Below are 19,163 nucleotides of genomic sequence, written 5' to 3' on the forward strand. Positions count from 1 at the left end.
TCTCTGTGCTGGAATCTCTGCTTTGCACTCCGCACCCCTGTGGCCGCGCTCTCCTCTGTGGCTCCGAAGCTTCCCCCTCCGCCACCCGCAGTCTCCGCCTGCAAAGGGACTTCCTAGTGTGTGGAAACCTTTCCTCCCTCACGGCGCCCTCCCACTGGTGCAGATCCCGTCCCTATTCTTTTGTCTCTGTTTATTCTTTTTTCTTTTGCCCTACCCAGGTACGTGGGGAGTTTCTTGCCTTTTGGGAAGTCTGAGGTCTTCTGCCAGCGTTCAGTAGCTGTTGTGGAGTTGTTCCACATGTAGATATATTTCTGGTGTATCTGTGGGGAGGAAGGTGATCTCTGCGTCTTACTCTCCCGCCATCTTCCCCTTCTCCCAGAATCCATACTCAACAAGTTGTCTTTTTTCTTGAACTTTGTCTTTGTCTTTTCTTTCCTTGTCTTTAACTTTTGGTGATTTAATTATAATGTGCTTAGTGTGGGTCTGTTTGAATTCATCGTATTTGGAAGTCTCTCGGCCTTCGACATCTGTATGTTTGTTTCTTTCCCCAGATCAGTGAAGCTTTTAGCTGTTATTCCTTTGAATAAGCTTTCTGTCCTTCCTTCCCTCATCTCCTTTTGGGGCCCCTATACTGTGTATATTGGTCTGTGTGATGTTATATCATTAATCCCTTAAGCTATCTTCATTCTTTTTCATTTTGCTTCTCTGATTGGATGAATTCCACTGTGTCATCTTCATTTCACTAATCCTTTCTTCTACCTGAACTAGTCTACCCCTGTATAGAATTTTTCAGTTCAGTTATTTCATTCTTCAACTGTGTGATTTCTCTTTGATACTTTTTAATATTTTCTCTCTCTTTACTGCAATTTTCACTTTATTCATGGATTGTTCTCCTGGCTTTGGTTAGCTTCTTTATGACTGCTATTTTTGAACTCTCTATCATGTAAATCATGTCTCTATTTCATTAAGATCTGTTTCTGGATTTTATCTTGTTATTTTTTGTAACATATTCCTCTGTTTCTTAATTTTCCTTGATTCTCTGTTTTGATTTCTGCACATTAGATAAAACAGCCACCTCTCCCAGTCTTGACAGAGTGGTCTCATGTACGATGAACCTTGTCAATCAGCCCAGCCTGAGCTCTTGCTAATCTCTCAAACTTTTCTGATTGTTCAAGGCATGTTCTTTGTCTTTGGGCCTCCCTGTAATTGAGGGTGTGCTAAGACCTGTCAGTGTCCCAAAAGGAGGATTGCATCAGCACCTAGATTCAGGTTGATTGAAAGCTGGACCTTCAGGCAGCTTCTCGGAAAGTATGTAGTTAAGCCCCTTCCAGGGATAAACTGGGAGATGGGAACTTTTGCCTGCTCCTTCTGCGTTTGGCCCCGGTATATAGAATCTGGGGTGGTATATAGAATCGGGGGTGGTATATAGAATCGGGAGTGGGTGGGGCTCCTATACCCACTAAGAACTGCTTCTTTGTTTGATAGGGTCCTGTGGGACTTGGGAATGCAAGATCCGTTGACTATGAGAGTCAGTGACCCAGAGGCTTATTTCTTGGGTGGCAGCTGCCAAAGCTGGGGCACCAGACATGTGTACAAGCTTCTTCCAGGGTGATATTAGTGGCTTAGTGTGAGCAAGAGGGAGAGGGCAGGGTATGTCAATAGGTTTCCCTGGCCTCCAGGGAAAATCTGTCAGTCCTTAGATGTGTGTTATTTAGAAGCTTGATCCTCAGGCAGCAGCTTTTAAAGTATTCAAATAGACCCTTTTCAGGGGAAGCCTGGGAGATGGGTTTTTTTTGTTTTTGTTTTTTGCTTGCTCACTCTGTGCTGAGCCCTGTGAGCAGAACTGTTTCTTTGTTTGCTACAGTCCTATGGGAATTTCACAGGCAAGCCCCGTTGGCTATCAGAGCCAGGTGATCTAGGGGCTTGTCTCTTATGTAGCAGCAGCTAAAACTAAAGATGTGTGTACAACCTCCTTTCTGGGAGGTATTAACAATTTGGAGCAAGCTAGAGAGACAAGGTGGGGAAGTCCTCCGATGCTTCCCTAGTCTCTGGGGAGAATGGCATTTAGCCCCTAGATGTGTGCTAAAAGAGAGGCCTGGTCCTCAGGCAGCAGCTTTTAATGTATGTAAATAGGTCTTTTTAAAGGAAAGACTAGAAGTTGGGCATTTTTTTGTCTGTTCCTGATAAACCCAGAGGGGATAGCCACTAGAGTCCAATAGAACCTGTTAAAAACTATTTTCTTTGTTTGCTGTAGTCTTGTGGGTCTCATGGGTGCAAGCCCCACTGGCTTTAAGAGCTAGGCACTTTGGGGGCGCACTTCTCAGGTGGGAGTCTTAAAAGTTGGGGTGCTAGATATGGAGTCCAAATCCTTTGCTCCTCATGGAGAAACTGAGAGTTGGGGATTCCCTCCCAATGGTATGGTGCTATACTGGGGATGGGGTTTATGGTGAGACTGTGTCTCAGCCTTTCCTACCAGTTTCAATGTGGGTTTTTTTCTCATTCATCCAATATGTAGGAGTTGCTTAGCTAGTTTTCGAATTTCTTTAAGAGGGAATTGTTTCATGGTAGTTGTGTATTTTGTGTGTCTGTGGGAAGAGGAGAGTTCAGAAGCCTCCTATATCAACATCTTGGACCAGAAATAGCACTTCAATATTTTCTAACTAGGTATCTAAGTACTCTGAGAAATAGTAGTAGTTCATCAAGAGTCTTAAGTAGGCTCTCTCTGTGTCCACAGTTCCCTCAATGGAAAATTGAGGGAGTTAAAGTAATCCTTTCCAGCTTTTACATTCTAGGATTACAAGATGACAAAAGAACATCCCAATGATACCATCTGTACACTCACATTTTGTTACCAAACTCAGGTCTGGTGCTTGCTGCTCAAAAGTCAATACTTACGAGACAAGTGCTGGTAGGAATGGAGAGGTTGTTTTAATCAGAAGGCCAGCAATCTGAGGAGAAGGTGGACTCATGTCCTAGGACCAGCTCTGAAGATTCTGTTTGGCCATGAAAGTTTTTAAAGGGAAAAAGGGGAAGTAATCTCAGTTAATCATTGAGATAGAGGGTCAGATTCATCACCATCTCCCACTGGGTGCAGGCCTGTTGACTCCTTGTGATCTTTCTATAGATGCTATCTTGTTCACACAGTTTGTTCATGAGATTACTGAATGGGAAGCTGGAGAAAAGATCTCGTCATCTGTTAATTACTTATTCTTCACTTCTGTTTCTTTGATCTAAGGAAAGAACCAACAGGTTAGACAAGGCTTTGTGTGATCAAAAGATCTGAAAGATGTGCTTAGGTCAGAGGTTAGTTAAAATATAGCTTTGCTAAAGTGTCAAGACAAAAGGGATCTCCTGCAGAGAGCTCTTTCCTGCAAAGGGCTCTTTCCTGCAAAAAGCTGCTTACAAATCCCCACTGTCAGACATCATTCCATTTCTGTGGAATTATGGGCAAAGGTCTGTCTTCTGTAACTTCTTCATGCTGACATAGGGCTTTGTATTCTTAGAGTGGAAGAAGTAGACATGTGTTTGTAGCATCTCTTTGTTGACAGTTTTAGTTGCCTGTTTACATATATGGGCAAAGCAAGCTACAATTATTTTGATGCCCACAAAGCTATAGATTATTATGAGCAATAGTGTTAATCCCATTCTCTTGAGGCCAGTTCTTGGAACTGTGCTAGCCATAGATTCAGTACTGCTCAAGATGGAGCAGTTTATGTCTGGTTAACGTGCAGTTAGCTTTTTCCTCTGGTGGCAGTTATAGTATCTGTAAAACAACTCAGGAATGTGCATCAGGCACTGAAAGAGTCTGTGACTCTGAGTCCAAGCTCACTCTGCTCTCCTCACGACAGGCCAATAAATTGGCAGATGAGGTGTTGAGGCAAGGAATACGACTTTATTCGGAAAGCCGGCAGACCAAGAAGATGGCGGATTAGGGTCCCCCAAAAAACATCTTATTGGGGTCAGTTTTTTATAGAATCAGAGAAGGAAGTAAAGTAAAAAAGGCACAATAGAGAGGGAGAGGCGGGGAAGAAAAGTAAAAAGGGCCATCAGTCTTGCAAAACATCTCCTGGAATTGCCATCCTCTGGGAGGGGATGTGTTAATTTCTTCTTTCTTGCAGTTACCCACAGGTGGGTAGGGTTCCCCAGAGGGAAGGCCATTATGTATGATTATAATAACAAAAGCAACTAAAAGCGAAGGTTAAAGTCAAAGAAACAGATGAAACATGGAGTCGAAATTGGCTCCTCCATGTTACAACTCTATTGTCCTAATCATTAACTGCCTGAGCCTGCTCATTTGTGACTCAGGGAGGCCTGGGAGATTTCAACTTTTCTACAAACAAAAGGCAGGGGACATAGAGGGGAGGGGCGGGGGGGTTGCGGGTGTGCACAGGGTTCTGCTTGGTTTCAACTTTAGATTCAGAAGTGTCCAAATATTCTGCCATTTTCTTTGTGTGTGAAATAAGCAACTAAATAAATACTTAAGAAATCTGGCTACTTTATTATGTGATTGGAAATGAATAGAACTATAATATGTGTGTGCATTTATTTAAAATTTTATCCTTCATATTAATTTAAGGATGAGAGTAATAATGGGAAAATTTAGGTGCTTTCCTAAAGCTCTTTCTCCTACCTCAAAACACTGCAGAGCAATATAAGCTGGGAAGTTCTTGCCTCCCCATGTCCACGAGCTTCAAGCCACTATATGAGACTGAGGTAGACAAAGGCAGGATGGACTTGGAAAAGCCAGGAACCATTTCTCCCTTCCTTAGCTCATTCATTTCAAAAGTCCATACCATTAAGTTTTCTTGTCCCTCCATTCACTTGCAAACCGCATACTTTATGTGTTCATATAAATACAAATTGATGGTAAATTTGCATATTTCCTTCTCTGAACCTAAAAAGGTCTTACAGCTTGGTTGACTTCATATCAGCATGGTCAAGTCTTTATTCTGGGCTGATCAACTCCTACTTAAACGACAGAAGGTGCTCAAACAAGGTTAGCTGTTGTTGATGCTGTGATTGCTGTCAACATTGTTACTATCAGAAGAATCTTCACACCAGTCTTTGTGTTTTCAGCATATTCACGAATGACTAATGATTGTTGAAATCATCTGTCATCTTTACCACAGTTACTGTCCTATCTTCCCTTTAAGCCTTCTGGGACCTCTGTTTTCTTCTATGTTTAAACTGCCACAACTAACCCGTCCATTGGGTTCCCACAATTCTACTTGGCTCTAAATTTCTCTTTTAATTAATACTCCCTCTGACTCTGTATTTGCCCACAAATTTTACTATTACTCTCTTCCTTAAATTAATATGGATAAAATTTAAAGTAAATGCTTGCTATATATACAGTATTAAAGTATAAAGGGTTTCTTTTTCTCTTTTTTTGCTAAGAAAAATTGCTTAAGGAAATTTTTTGGCTGGAAATAGTTTTGGAACTGGAAATAGCAAGTACTGTCTTTATCCTAATTTAAAATTTGATTTCAACTCTGGCTCTGTCTGGAAACCTGAGTCATTTTGAGATTAAGAAGGAATAAAAGGAAGAATTTGAAATTGAAGACAAAGCAAAGAATTATGCCTGTTTGAAAAAGATAGTACTATCTAGTAAGAGCTTTTTCTTCAAAAGATATATTAGTAGATATCATATTCAGAAATGGAGCACATAAGGATCCTTAACATTGTAAATTGTTTCTCATTTTAAAATTCTTCGCCTACTAAAGCCATGTTCAGGTACTTATTAATGCATCAAGACAGAATGGAAAAAATAGGGTTTAGAGTTAGACAGATTTGGATTTGAATTTTAGTAGTTTTGTGACTTTGGTTCTTAAACATCTCTTAACCTCAATTTTCTCATCTGTAAAATGGGACTAATAAGGGCTACTTTCTAATGTTGTGAAGATTAAATAAACCTAATAATGCATGTGAAAGTTTAAACTTTAAACACAGTGCCTGGAAGAGAATAGGCTTTTAATATATATTTTTCTTGTTTTTACTCTTTATAATTTTCTATCTTCTTTTTTTTATGGTTTACATTTGAAATCAACACTCAGTGGTGTTGCCATCAGAGCAGCTGGTACATGACAAAATCTAGGAATTCATGAGATGAGGGACCAGGAGAGGATGTAAGAGGCCGTGTATGTGTTGGGTGGAGAATATCCTTACTTTCAGCCAAAGAGATTTCCCTTAGGCTTGCTGGGTGATGAAAGACCTGAAACACGTTAGGCCTTATCTTTCCATAATATTCATAGCTTCCTCTTCAGGGTTGTTTATTCTTTACTTAGCTAATGGATGTTGCTTGCTACCTTCAGCTGGCACCATTTCATCAAGCAGCATTCCACAGTGTTGTCTGTGATCCAGCATTTTTTCCATTGGCATACCAGCCTGAGATTTCCTCTTTATAGTGAGACATCCATTCAGGGCTGGAGTCCTCAAACCAGATAGACAAGTATCTTGGCCTGAACAACTCCAGATGCCTTGGCAATTCGCACTTAGGAAATTGGGAAAGTTACATAAAATCATACAGAAAGAAAAAAAGAAAAGAGAAATAAGTGAAACTTGTCTTGAAATTGAAACATGTTTTCAATGCAAGTTTAGAAGACTCAAATGTAAGAGAACCAGCAATTACCAGACAATGGATTCCTTAAGATCAGAGGTCCTGTCATACTCCTGATTTCTCCATTGCCAAGGAAAGTGCCTGAAAACACTGTAAGACTACACACACACTATATATATATATATATATATATTTATTTATACATTGTACTATATATAGCATACATAATTTGCTGATAGCATAATATATAAATATATATTATCAATATATATCATATTAATAAATTTATACAAATTGATTAGCTTAGGGGAGTGGGATATTATGAGGTTTTTTTCACCTGGTAACGTCTCTTTAGACGTATATATCAGCCTAGTCATTGCCTCCTTTATAAAACTTCCCCTTAACCCAAGTGAGGTCAGGTATTTGGTTCTTGTCCTATTACACACTTCTCCTCATATTGCTTTGTATATTTGTCTCTTTCCCTAGTTCCCTTTAAAAACCAAACCAAACCAAAAGTGATAAGAAATTTGAAGATATGGACTGGCCCTTTTCTATTAGTACTTAAGTTCTTTACATACTTGGTACATAGAAGGCAGTCAGTAATATTTCCTAAATGAGCAAGGGGGTAACGTTCTTTTGCTATATTTTGGAATCATTTCATATAGAAAAACCAAAACCTTTCTTTACTCATGTAGGTTCTCAGTGCCAAAACCAACCAATCTAGCCATGAGCCAGAGTATCTAAATTGGATGGGGTTAAGACCAGTACTAAAAATGGAAAACCAGAAGAGAGTGTCTCCCAGATTTCTGTATGAGCACATGTCACAGTTGGGTGTCGAATACAGTGAACGTGCTGATTGCTCTCCACTGGTGGAGCTCGTGTGTGGTAGTTTGTCAAATGAGGAAAACAAGTTGAATCATAAAGGGAAAAATACCTCTCCCATCCGCATCTGCCAGGGCTACCCAAGGAAATCCAGGAGATTTGGGAGATGCTTAGTCTCGGGAATATTAAGAGCCTCTTATTTAATTTGGTTGATAGGTGAAATATAGTTCTCTGGCGATCCATTTGATACTGGGCAAGATATGCTTTAATAGCAAATCCCTGTCATTACGGCTTCTACGGGGATGTTTGATGGTTTTAATTAGGAAGTGTTATGCCATGTTGCATAACGGAAAATCTATTTTCAGTCCAGATTCCAAGCAGGAAGTAATCCTTCCCAGCAAAGTGTGTTTAAGATGCTCCTTCCATGGCCGGGATACTGACACAATACTGGTTAGGCCAGAGAGGACAGCCCCCCACACCTCCCCAAGACAACAAGAAGCCACTCGCAGAGAGAACTCCGGCTAGACAGGGACATACAACCCCACACAGCCTTTCTCAAAGATTAGTGGTAAGGCAGGTGCCTGGAACAGGAAGGCTTCCATGGAAATTTGTCAATAGACTTGTTGCTTAAAGACTGTACTAGATTCAGTAAAACATAGACAAACAATGAAGAATTTGGGAAGGGCTCCCAAAAAATGGACATGCAAAAACAGCATGGAACAAGAGAATTTAGGGTATAGAAGAGGATCCCCGAGTCGTGGAAGAAAAACATAATTTTAATTCAAACTGTTTCCTAGACCACCCTGGTTAGAGTTGTTATTAGTTCCTTAGAGAAAATGATCTGGAGAGTTATATGTCTCCATATAACTTTTAGAATTTATTGTACATATAATATGTAAATATGTATATGTATGTAAATATATATTTATATGTGTACGTATATATCTATTTATGTATAGAGCTTACACAATTCTCTTTACAGAGTAGGCGTTTAGTAATCTTAACACAGACTGTTGTTGCCTTCATAAAATTCCAAGTTTAAAACCATATTTATGTATTATGTCTGTCTGTTTCCTCTTACCTATCATCCATTTATGTATGTATCTTCAGGCCACCTGGGCCTTATTTGTTCCAACAACGAATACTGTGATATCTAGAGTAGGCAAAATCAGCTGTGTAGTGCTCCTGAGTTCTGACACACTGAATATTTTTCACTGAATATGCCATGCCATACACTATCACAAGCATAAAGTCATGGTAAATAGTGTATAAGGGGAACGTGGCAGGGACTGCAGACCTGATTTTGGAGGAATCCAATGTCTATCTAATGCTCTCACAGTACAGTGGTTCAGTTATACATATATATACAAATATTTATGTTCTTTTAACATTCTCTTCCATTATGGGTTATTACAAGATATTGAATATAGTTCCTTGTGCTTGGAATGTATTCTTCTGGAGATAAGCATGTCATCTTTTTAAAGATATGTTCAGAAGGTTAAAATAATTAAACAGGATATTCCAGAGCCTAATCTTAGTTAAGGGCAGAAGAAGGAACTGGATTTTATTTGGAACAGTTCCTTATTTAAATAAATATTTACTGAATTGAGCAAGCAGAGGCACTTGCATCTAAAATTTGGAGAGGAATTAGGAGAAGGAACAAATGAGAAACACAGAGGAAATAGTCTGACTTTTCAGTGGTCAGTTTTAAATTGTGTGCTGGTGCGTATGCATTTCAGACATGATACACGGGAAGAGTTGTAGGTAGAATGCATCACTCTTCTGGAGTCATTTTTCCGTTAACCTCTGCATCACAGCATCTAGGAGAGAGCCACAAAACATGGTTGTATTAAAAAATTATTCCCGTGTGACTCAGTGACTCTTTTCTTCAGAGATACTTTATTGATCAAGATAAAATAGAGCCAGGTTAAATCTGACAACTCAGTGAGAAATATTGCTACAATTAGTGTGGTACTAAAAAAAAAAAAAAAAAAAGATGATTGGGTTAAAAGACAGTATCCCTGGGCTCAGGTCCCCACTCCACTGTTACCCAGCCATTAGTGGTGTGATACACCTCTCAACTTCTATTATCCTTAGCGTCCTCTTTCAGAAATGAGGATGTTCAATCTCTAGGCTTTTTCCCTAATTTAAAACATCTTTGATTCTCTCTTAGATTAGAAATTTTTTCTTCAAAATACTTTCATTTTACCTCCTTTTATTTAAATGAACTTCAGTTGAGTTATACCCTGTGGCAAATATTAAAAAAATCATTCTTTTCTAGAATTTCATAATTGATTCAGTCTTAACATCTCTCAGAAGGGTGGAGAAGAGAGAAACACTTATGGAACACTTCTTATGAGCCAAACCTTCACATCTATTTCATTCTCGAAAAAGCCTTATGAAGTGGAAATTTTCTCCGTTTACAAGGAAGGAAACAAAGGAGTCAAGTAACATGCTGCAGGCCACTGAGCAGATAAGGGCTGGGCAACACCAGGCCCCCCCTCTCAGGTCTGTCTGATTTAAAAGTCCATGTTCTTTCTAGAACATGATTCTGGCACTGTGTAAAAAAAAAAGGTAGGCATTCCATTTAACAGATGGAAAGACTGAGGTACAGAGAACCAGGGAACTTCCTCAATTTTGTAGTAAATTGGTATTTTTGGTGCCAGGAAGAAAACTCAAGGTTTTTGGAATAGAATGTAAGCTCAGACTGGAGGACAGGGTGCAAGAATATGTCCTTTTGTATGATAACTTTATTTCTATTTGATGCCAGCATTGAATTTTCAGAGTTTTTAAATGGTGAGACATAAAAGAATTAAGCTTCTCGTATTGACCTATTTTAAAAATTAAATTGTAGTAATACACTTGGTGTTTTCTAGAGACCATCTCAGAACAAACACACTTTTTTTTTCACACACACTGTATTTTATTTTTACAAGAGATAAATAAACTGACACCAAGCACTGTAAATGGATGACCACAACAAAAGCAACAATGATTGCAATTACCAAACATGAAACACACTCAGAATGAACACATTTTATACACTAGAAATTGATGAAACTATTTTTTCCAAACCATGCATTCCAGTCTCCCTAGCTCCCTGATCTACTGCCTCACACATATATGATATTTGGAGTATGATAGGGCTTAATCTTTATTTTTTCTTACAAACAGTGATTTTCTTATCTGGAATAATTTGTAATACTGCACAGTTCCATAGTTTCTCTTGCTTCAGGAAATAATTTTTTTTCCCCCCTCTTAACTTCTCTTGTTTTGTTTTGTATTTTGTCCTCTGTGTTTGAGTTGGCTTTTAGCCCTCTGTTCCTTTCAGTGCATTTGGCCTGGTGCCAAATGAGAATCAGCACTTAGCCTATGAGTATCATTTTCCAACACACAGAATCAGAAGGAAAACCCCGCCTCTTACACCCACTACTAATTACCATAATACTACAAAACTGACTGTGCTCATCAATTGTGAATGTTTGTTGTCCACAGCTCTCATTCCTGCAAAGAATGAGTTTGAGCCACGTGGAGAATATGCCTTTAGGCCATTCAAGTCCTCAAGGCGCACAGAGACCATCCTGGAAGAAATGGCTACTCTACTCAACAATAGTTATTTTGCTATTACTTTGCTCCTTCAGTACACTAATCTTTACTTTTCTTCCACTCAAGGTAAGGAGACAACAGTACCTAAGGTTGCTATTTATTATACTCCTTTTTTCTTTTATAAGTCTAGTTATTATCATTGTCACTCAGTATTGTTAGAGCTAGTTGGAAGAAAGAGTCATGTGGGTACAGATAATGTAAATATAATTCCAATTTTGTCACGGCCATATGGCTTTTGAGGCTTATCTAAGTGTTTAAGATGAAAGGTAGTAGAAAATACTAAATGTTAGCTGCAGAACTAAGTTAGATGGAATCAGTTAAATCAGTCAGTTGACAGATGCCTGTGGAGTGTTTTCTCCCTTTCTGGAACTCTGCTCTTGGTGGAATAAGAAGATGTAAAACACAATGCTTGCCCTCAAGGAATGGGGTGCAAGCTACACTCTTACTGAGGAAAAAGACACAAAAAGATAATAAAAGACAATAAAGTAAGTTACAGATGGTTAGCATATCTTTGAGGAGGGAAATGGCACTGAACTAGGAGTAAGAAGATATGGATTCTATGTCTCTCAATAACTAGCTGTATGCATCTGAAAGGTATCTAATCTTTCTGGTTCTCAGTTTCTTCATCTGAAAAATGGTGGTAGGCAAATGGATTTGTTCATTATAATGTCCCTTCTAGCTATAAAATACAGTGATTAATAATTTAGCTAAGGACAGTATAGAACATAAATGCTTTAGGAGGTCAAGAGGGGGTCAATAACTTTGGGCTAGGTTGATCAGGGAAGGCTTCATGGAGGAAAGAGGAAATACTTTATTTGGGAAGGCCCTGATGCTTATCAGGAATTTCCCACTGAGCTCCAGTCCAAGTTGTGGGTCTAGTTAGTGAAGGGAAGGGAGGTAGGTACATGAGGTTCTTAGTAGAAATGTGACTGTTGACTACATAGCATTGACCAAAAAGAAAATAAGAAATGCTTTATTTAATTTAGGATTTAGCCAATTCCTGGGTACATCTAAAGATTCTGAGCCTTGCAAAGAATAAGGTAGTACATGCCCATCTCAGAAAGGGCTGTGATATGAAATCAGTGACTGTAGAAACATTTTTCTAAGGGGGATTGGTCAGTTAAAATTTCAAAGATATGGTTTTACTACTTCAGATATTTGAAAGCACTTGAGAAAAGATACAGGAGGAAGCAGTACATTATAGTTGCTGATGTTAACTTAGGGCAAGTATAGCTTTGGGCAAGTTTTTACACAGTAGCCCATTAATTTGTACACAAGTGAGTACAACAGAGGAATTTGTAATCACATCCCCACTGTCTCAGGAATGTATCAAGCAGCACTCTGAACTTTCTGGAACAGTGAAGCTTTGAGCAGGAAAAAAACTTGTCAGGAATTCTGAGTGTTTAGATTTCTGAAGAAGGGGAAGGGTGAGACTAGCAACAGCTTAAATCTGGAAGTGCCTTTTCCTTCTCCAAACATCGCATCCTATTAGCCAGATGACTGTGAAGAACACAGGGTATGTTCTAGGTGTCATCATTTCCTGTGTGTGACTGGGGAACCAGTGCCTGGGAGAGAAGGAAAGTGCCTTTCTCAAAGGCACACCACTGCTCTTGCAAAGGGAAGGAGGAGGGCTCATACTAGGATACTTCTTGCCAGAACTGAATTTGATCAGTCCCCTGTGTTTGAACTCTGATTCCAGATTCTCTCTCCTAGACAATATGCAGCTTCTCCATGAAAGGTTCTGCCTCTAAAGGAATAGCCCAGAGTTTGTACCAAATTTGGGGAAGTTTGAAAGGTTTTCAGGATATTGTCCTGACAGGATGCCAGGGAGGCTTAGTTCCCATGGGAAAAGCCAATGCCTGACTGACAGTGGAATGATATTAGCTCCTGTATTCCACTTTCCACTTGCCTGCACTTCTTTTTCCCTATTGGCCACAGATTAGTGTTTTTGGAAAAGAGGACTGAATGGCTGGTGAGTCATTATGAGGTGGCCATTTCCACCTCCTCATAATGCTCCACGACCTTGGAATTTACATGATTTTAGTCTCCACTCTGGTTTTTATATACAAAATCCCACTTTCCAGCCTCTCTAGGCACTAATTCAAAAAGTGTTAGACAGGAAGGTTGGCTCGTTCGAAATCAATCAACAGAAATTTCCTTGGGAGAATTCTTTTTTCCCCCTCTTCATTCAGAAGACGTTTCACTGAAAGAATCGGTTATGAGCCCAAGGAGTTGGTCCATCCCTAGATAAAAATAACCTCACAGAAATTGTCTCTAAGAAACCAAATGTCAGGAGAGTCCCCTGCTTCAATGAAATGAAGGCTACTTTCCAAAGGGAAAGTTGTGCTTGTACGTAAAAGCAGAGTAGATTCTATTTCCAAATGATGATCTGATTAGAGTTGGTTTGGAGAAATAATTATTATTTATTACCCCAAGTATGTAAATCTGGGCTTAAGTCACAATGGGGTTACAAGAGCAACTGCTCCTTCTAAGCAAAAATAAATTAACTAAACTAAACAGAAAGTCCCGTATGCTTCTTTATAAGTGGATACCCACTCCTTCCAAACGTCACCAAAATTAGAAATACAAACTGCTCCACAGAGTGGCAGGAGTGAGACTTTTGAGTCAGGCTCTGTTTGGATCTTAGCCTGGCCTCTCATCGGCTGCATGACCTTGGGCTAGTTACATAATCCTTCTCCTTGTTTCCTCATCTGAAAATGTGTGTGTTGGTTATTTCACGGAGTTGTGGTAAGAATGAATGAGATAGTACAGTGCCTGACCCATGGTAGGCTCTCAGTGGATGGTAGCGATTCATATTTACACCATTATTATTATTAATGACTTTACACTGAAGATAAAGTTAAAAAAGACTTTTAACAAGATGGGTATTCCTTGCTTATCTATTCCACTTCCTCAACCCAAGACGATGCCTCACTACCAAACAGAGGATTTTTGTGATTAGACAGATTTTCATTTGTGGCAGTAATGACAGAATAACACAGTGGTGATTTCTGTAGTTCTAAATAGACATGAAAGCAGCCTACAGGAGTTCTGCAGTATCCAGGGTTTCTGTCTCTGGCAGTTAATTCGTCTGTGGCATTAGGCTTCTCCTCACACTCTTTATACATGAGAGTAGACAACATAGATGTTACCTGTGGCACAGATTTTGGAACTCTTTCATATTTAGATTGTTATCCAATCCCTTCATGTGTTTAATCATGTCTTTCTAGAAAGATGATAAACTTTTTAAGAGGCAAGGACCATAGATGACATTAGTTTCTCTTGCTTACAATGCTAGTATAATGTTGGGAATGTAGGTGCTTAAAGTTTTAATTCTTCATTATAATCAGCATCATTATCAAAACACTAATACTTAATAAGCAGGACAAGACAGAATATCTGGGCAAAATCCTTTATAAGAATTACCTCATTCAGGGCTTCCCTGGTGGCGCAGTGGTTGAGAGTCAGCCTGCCCGATGCAGGGGACACGGGTTCGTGCCCCGGTCCGGGAAGATCCCACATGCCGCTGAGTGGCTGGGCCCGTGAGCCATGGCCGCTGAGCCTGCGCGTCCGGAGCCTGTGCTCCGCAACGGGAGAGGCCGCAACAGTGAGAGGGCCGCGTACCACAAAAAAAAAAAGAAAAAAAAAAAGAATTACCTCATTTAAACCCATAAACAACCTCAATAGGCTAGGTGCTGCTCCTTCCCCCATTTTATAAGTGAGAGAATTGAAGTTGAGTCCCTATCACATGCCTATTATGGGTTAAACTAAATTGAGTTTTAACATCTCTTCTAAGAATTGTAGGAATCCAGTGATTTATCTCCTAGAACAGTGACTTCCCAACCTTTTCTGTTGCACCTCTCTATCAACAAAATGTTCTTGAGTACAATCCCAATATATATGCTAATTTATTGTAAGTTTTATTTATACAAGTTCTAATACTCTGTATATTAAAAGATACACAATGGAAATTTATAAGGATGAACCAAATAATATGCTTAATGTTGTTTATCCACAGTGCAAAACCATTTTGCTTTTACCAAAATGTTATATTTATATAATATGCAAATATATAATATAAAGATTTCTAAAATAATTGAAATATTTTAGTAAAGTAATTTGATAAATGTGTTTATTTTCTTAATCTTAGTTTAACACTTTTTAATATAATAATTTGAAAGTTATGGTCTAGGTTAATTTACCTTATGGTTGCCGTTTTGACTGTCGTAACTGAAAAATTACCTCATGAAGAAATATAGATCAAAATGGAAGAATGCATTTTTGAGTGTGCTTACCGTGTTATGACACTAAATTTTAAATTCATTGTTCAATAGTGCAAAGTTCTTTTTTTAAAATTAAAATAATATTGTCCCAAGTTGGGGGCAGGGTGGTGGGATGAATTGGGAGATTAGGATTGACATATATGCACTAATATGTATAAAATAGGTAACTAATAAGAACCTGCTATATAAAAAAATAAAAAATATTGTCCCATCACTCCATTCATGATTTTTCATCCTTCCTTAGACAACTTAAATTCCACGGTCTATAATTAAAATCCTTACCAAGGTGGCCTTTCCTTCGTAGGCTCCTTTGCGGGTTCTTTCTTATTTCCTGACCTCTAAACATTGCAGTGCCCCAGTACTCCTGTCTGTTTTTACCCACTGACTTGATGCTCTTATACAGTCTCATATCTTTAAGCACCACATAGAAGCTGAAGACTCTTATTATCAGAACTCCTTAAATTCCATCCTTACAGATCTAACTACCTTCTTGACACTCCTACCTGGATATCTAATAAGCATCACAAACTTGACATGTTTAAAAATGAACTCGTGACTCTTTTCCCCCCAGTTTACTCCTCTTAAATCTTGCTCATTTCAGTGATTAACAGTTTTATCTTCCTAATTACTCATGCCCCAAATCTTGGTGTCATCTTTGTCTCTTCTCATTTTCTTATCCATATCCATGTCAGGAACTCCTGTTGGCTCAATTTCCAATCACTCATCACCATCTCCACGGCTAGCACCTTGGTCAGAGGCACCATGCTTTCTTGCATAGATGGTTACACTGATCTCTTAGCTTGTCTCACTGCTTTTGCTCTTGTCACCCTTTAATTTATTCCTAGCATAGCAGCCAGAGAAATCCTATAAAAGAAAAACTGATAACCATGTTTAAGCCCGAAAAGTCTCTTAAGCACTTTGCCACAAGGAAACAAATGAACTTTACATGGTACAAAATGTGTGGGTATACCTTACCTTACTACTAAGTATCTTAAAGCCTTTAGTATTTAAATATCTGTATTTATAAAATCAACCACACTCGTGGATTCCTGTAGCATGTAAACTGTGGTATGTTGCAATAGTTTGAAACTGAGATCTCCTCAGGGTATTTCAGTCACTGTATATGATTGTCTGAATATTAAATAGTGGAGACATTATCAATCTGAAATGTAAATATTTCTATAGCTTAATTTGTTATTTAAAATAGAAATTCTATTATTTTCTCACATGCCAGTGGACCATCTTGTGAAGTCACTGGGATGCAGAGACTATTATTCATAGAAAATTTCTATAGCCCAAGAGGAGGAGAGTCCAAGATCAAATAGTTGTACTGTGGGTAGAGATTAGGTGGATAAAAGGAGTTCTTAACTTTTTCCTAGAAGACCCAAAAGGTAGCCGGGTAATGAAAGGTAAAGGAAGGCGCCAGCCATCTGTAAAGGAAAGCTGAGAGATCCAAAACAAGGGGGAGGGAGGGAGTTCTTTATGTGGCTAGGGAAAAGAAGTCGGCTTCAGGAATCAGAGGCTCTAAATAAATCAGTCAAGAAAGTTGTGACACTGTCATCATCCTGACCGATTCTTCTTCTTCCCATACAGACTGCCAATGGGCCCTGTATAGCGAAGTTTGGTGAGTAACACGTCTCATATACCTCCTTTTTTACTTTCCTTTAGTATTTGATGCAGAAGGCAAGCTCCAGGGTTAAGAAAGCATGCATTCTATTTTAGTCATCCTTCAGTTACTATTTATAACTGCTTATCTTGTGCCAAGCAGTTGTCTAGGAGCTGAGGCTTCAGAGGTAAACCAGATGGACAAGCCCACGCCCTGATGAAGACTACATTCAAGGTCACATCTCTGGGCAGGAATGCATAGCACTCCCATAGGCCTGGGAATCTGAGATCCAGGAATCTACTTTTAATTCTGTGTTTTAATAAGCACAAGTTTCAGATTTCTACAACCTTTCCCTGTGACAAACTCAAAGTCATTCTCACATTTCACATACTGCTAGCATCCAGTAGAGTGAGTATAGGGTGCGATTTTTGTTTCTAAGTATATAGATGAGAAATGAGAGTTAGGGGAATGGTCACTTCTCTGCTCGTTTCTCTTCTCCTCTTAGCTCCTGAGTCACTTTCCTTTATAGTGACCTGGTACTTGCTTAGAAGACACACTAAAGTTTACAGTCGTCCTGAGCCTTAGGGCATTTTTTAGAATACATACAAAATTGAAATGAATATATTTTGGGTTGTTTACTGGTTTAAGGTCAAACAAACACCCATTTTCAGCTGACAGAAGAATATTTCTAGAGTTAACTTCAACTCCTGTTTTCCTATACAGTGCAAACAGCCAGGCTTCCTTGCTTTGTGGAAATTAGGGAGTCTCTTTTTACTTATCTCTGCCTTTGTGATTTGTTTTTGTTTTTCTAGTGAATGGAGTGAAACTCCTCATGATATGTTGAAATTTTCTTTTGATGTGGTAAAAGTTGAGAACCTCAAGTGATGCTAAGATGGTCTTTAAGTGTCCCCCATCACAGAATTAAATATGAGAACCAGTGACACTTCTTCCTGGTGACTTGCCTATGGTCAATTACATGGTCAAGCAGGAAGAAATTTACTGGGCTCTGGGCTCATTGGAGATACAGGGAGACTTTGCTTCTTGCTTTAATGATCTTTCCTTCATTCTCCTTCAGAATCTACCCTCAGAGCCTTATATCTGACATTTATATACAAATAAGAATTTGTCAATATGTTATCTCTTCCAGGGTACTTTTTTTTTTTTAATCAAGGTTTCTAATTATGTGACAAAGGCTTTGCCTCCATAACGAAAATTATGGAGAATTAGAGAACAGGCCAGATAAGTGTTTTGGGAGGTAAAAGCACATCCTGGGATTCTGAAATCACACCTCTGTGTAAAACAATTAACATTAGGAAAATATGTAAATTCCATATATTCCTATGAAAATAAACAAGTCTTGACCCTTTCCCCATCCCCTTTGACAGCAGTAAACCAGGGATACTTATATTTAAACAAACAGTCAAATAATTTCCATTTATAAACTCATTAATTTACCAGTAGCTATTTTGGGAGGGTTTGGATAAAGATATCCCAAGTGTATCTTGAATGATATATACCCATAAAGTGCCATAATTTAGACACAGTGCACCTAATTCAGGAACACGGTTGTATCATTCAATCAAGATATATTTATTGAGCACATACTGGGTACTACCAGGAATTCTTTTTGGTGCTGAAGATATAGCAATGGACAAAATAGAGAAGTACTTGTTCTCAAAGACATTATGTTCAAGTGGGTATAAGATAGACAATAAGCAAATGAACAATGTATAATAGGCTAGATGGTGACACCTTCTATGAAGAAAACTAAAACAAGGTAAAGGGAGAGAGTGACAGGAGAGCGCTATATTTTATACAGATTGATGAGAAAATCTCATTGATAAAGTGATACATAGTAAATAGTATTTACACAGAGAAAGGCAAATATGCATCCTGCACTGCCAACTTTGGTCATCACCATCCTGGCGGGTGATTCCTCTCTTCCTTCCTCCTTTCTTCCCTTTCACAAATATCGATCGACAAGAGATGAAGTGCCACCCTAAAACTTAACCCGTGTCCCTATTCTAAATGTATTTCCTTAGAACTCCCCAAGCAAGAGACACACTTAGGAGCTGCAATTTCTCTAAAACAAGGAGTAGGTAGATACTTACTTAAAATATTAAAATTGTGGTTGGAGAGAACTAGTATAGACCGGGTAAAGAAACATCCTGTAAGTAGGAAAGAACTATAATCAGGAAGAAGATGAAATAATTAAATAACTATGCTTTCCTTTTTTTTTTTTTTTTTTTTTTGCTTTCTCTCCCCCGCCTTTCTTGTAAATGTCTTATAG

The 19,163-nt window shown here is 38.7% G+C and overlaps 1 protein-coding gene across 2 annotated transcripts in view; it reads left to right on the forward strand.

The window, feature by feature from the left end:
- Window positions 1–19,163, forward strand: part of TNFSF18 (TNF superfamily member 18) — a 121,646-nt gene that overhangs the window by 66,642 nt on the left and 35,841 nt on the right. For both annotated transcript variants that reach the window (XM_089911030.1, XM_089911034.1), the window contains exons 2-3: window positions 10,874–11,050; window positions 16,861–16,891. In XM_089911030.1, the coding sequence (XP_089767156.1) occupies window positions 10,874–11,050; window positions 16,861–16,891 (208 nt within the window). The remainder of the gene's footprint in view (window positions 1–10,873; window positions 11,051–16,860; window positions 16,892–19,163) is intronic.

This window comes from Delphinapterus leucas, chromosome 1 (assembly GCF_059928025.1).
Source record: "Delphinapterus leucas isolate spDelLeu-1000000601 "Yukka" chromosome 1, BTC_Dleu_Yukka2, whole genome shotgun sequence".
NCBI lineage: Eukaryota > Metazoa > Chordata > Mammalia > Artiodactyla > Monodontidae > Delphinapterus > Delphinapterus leucas.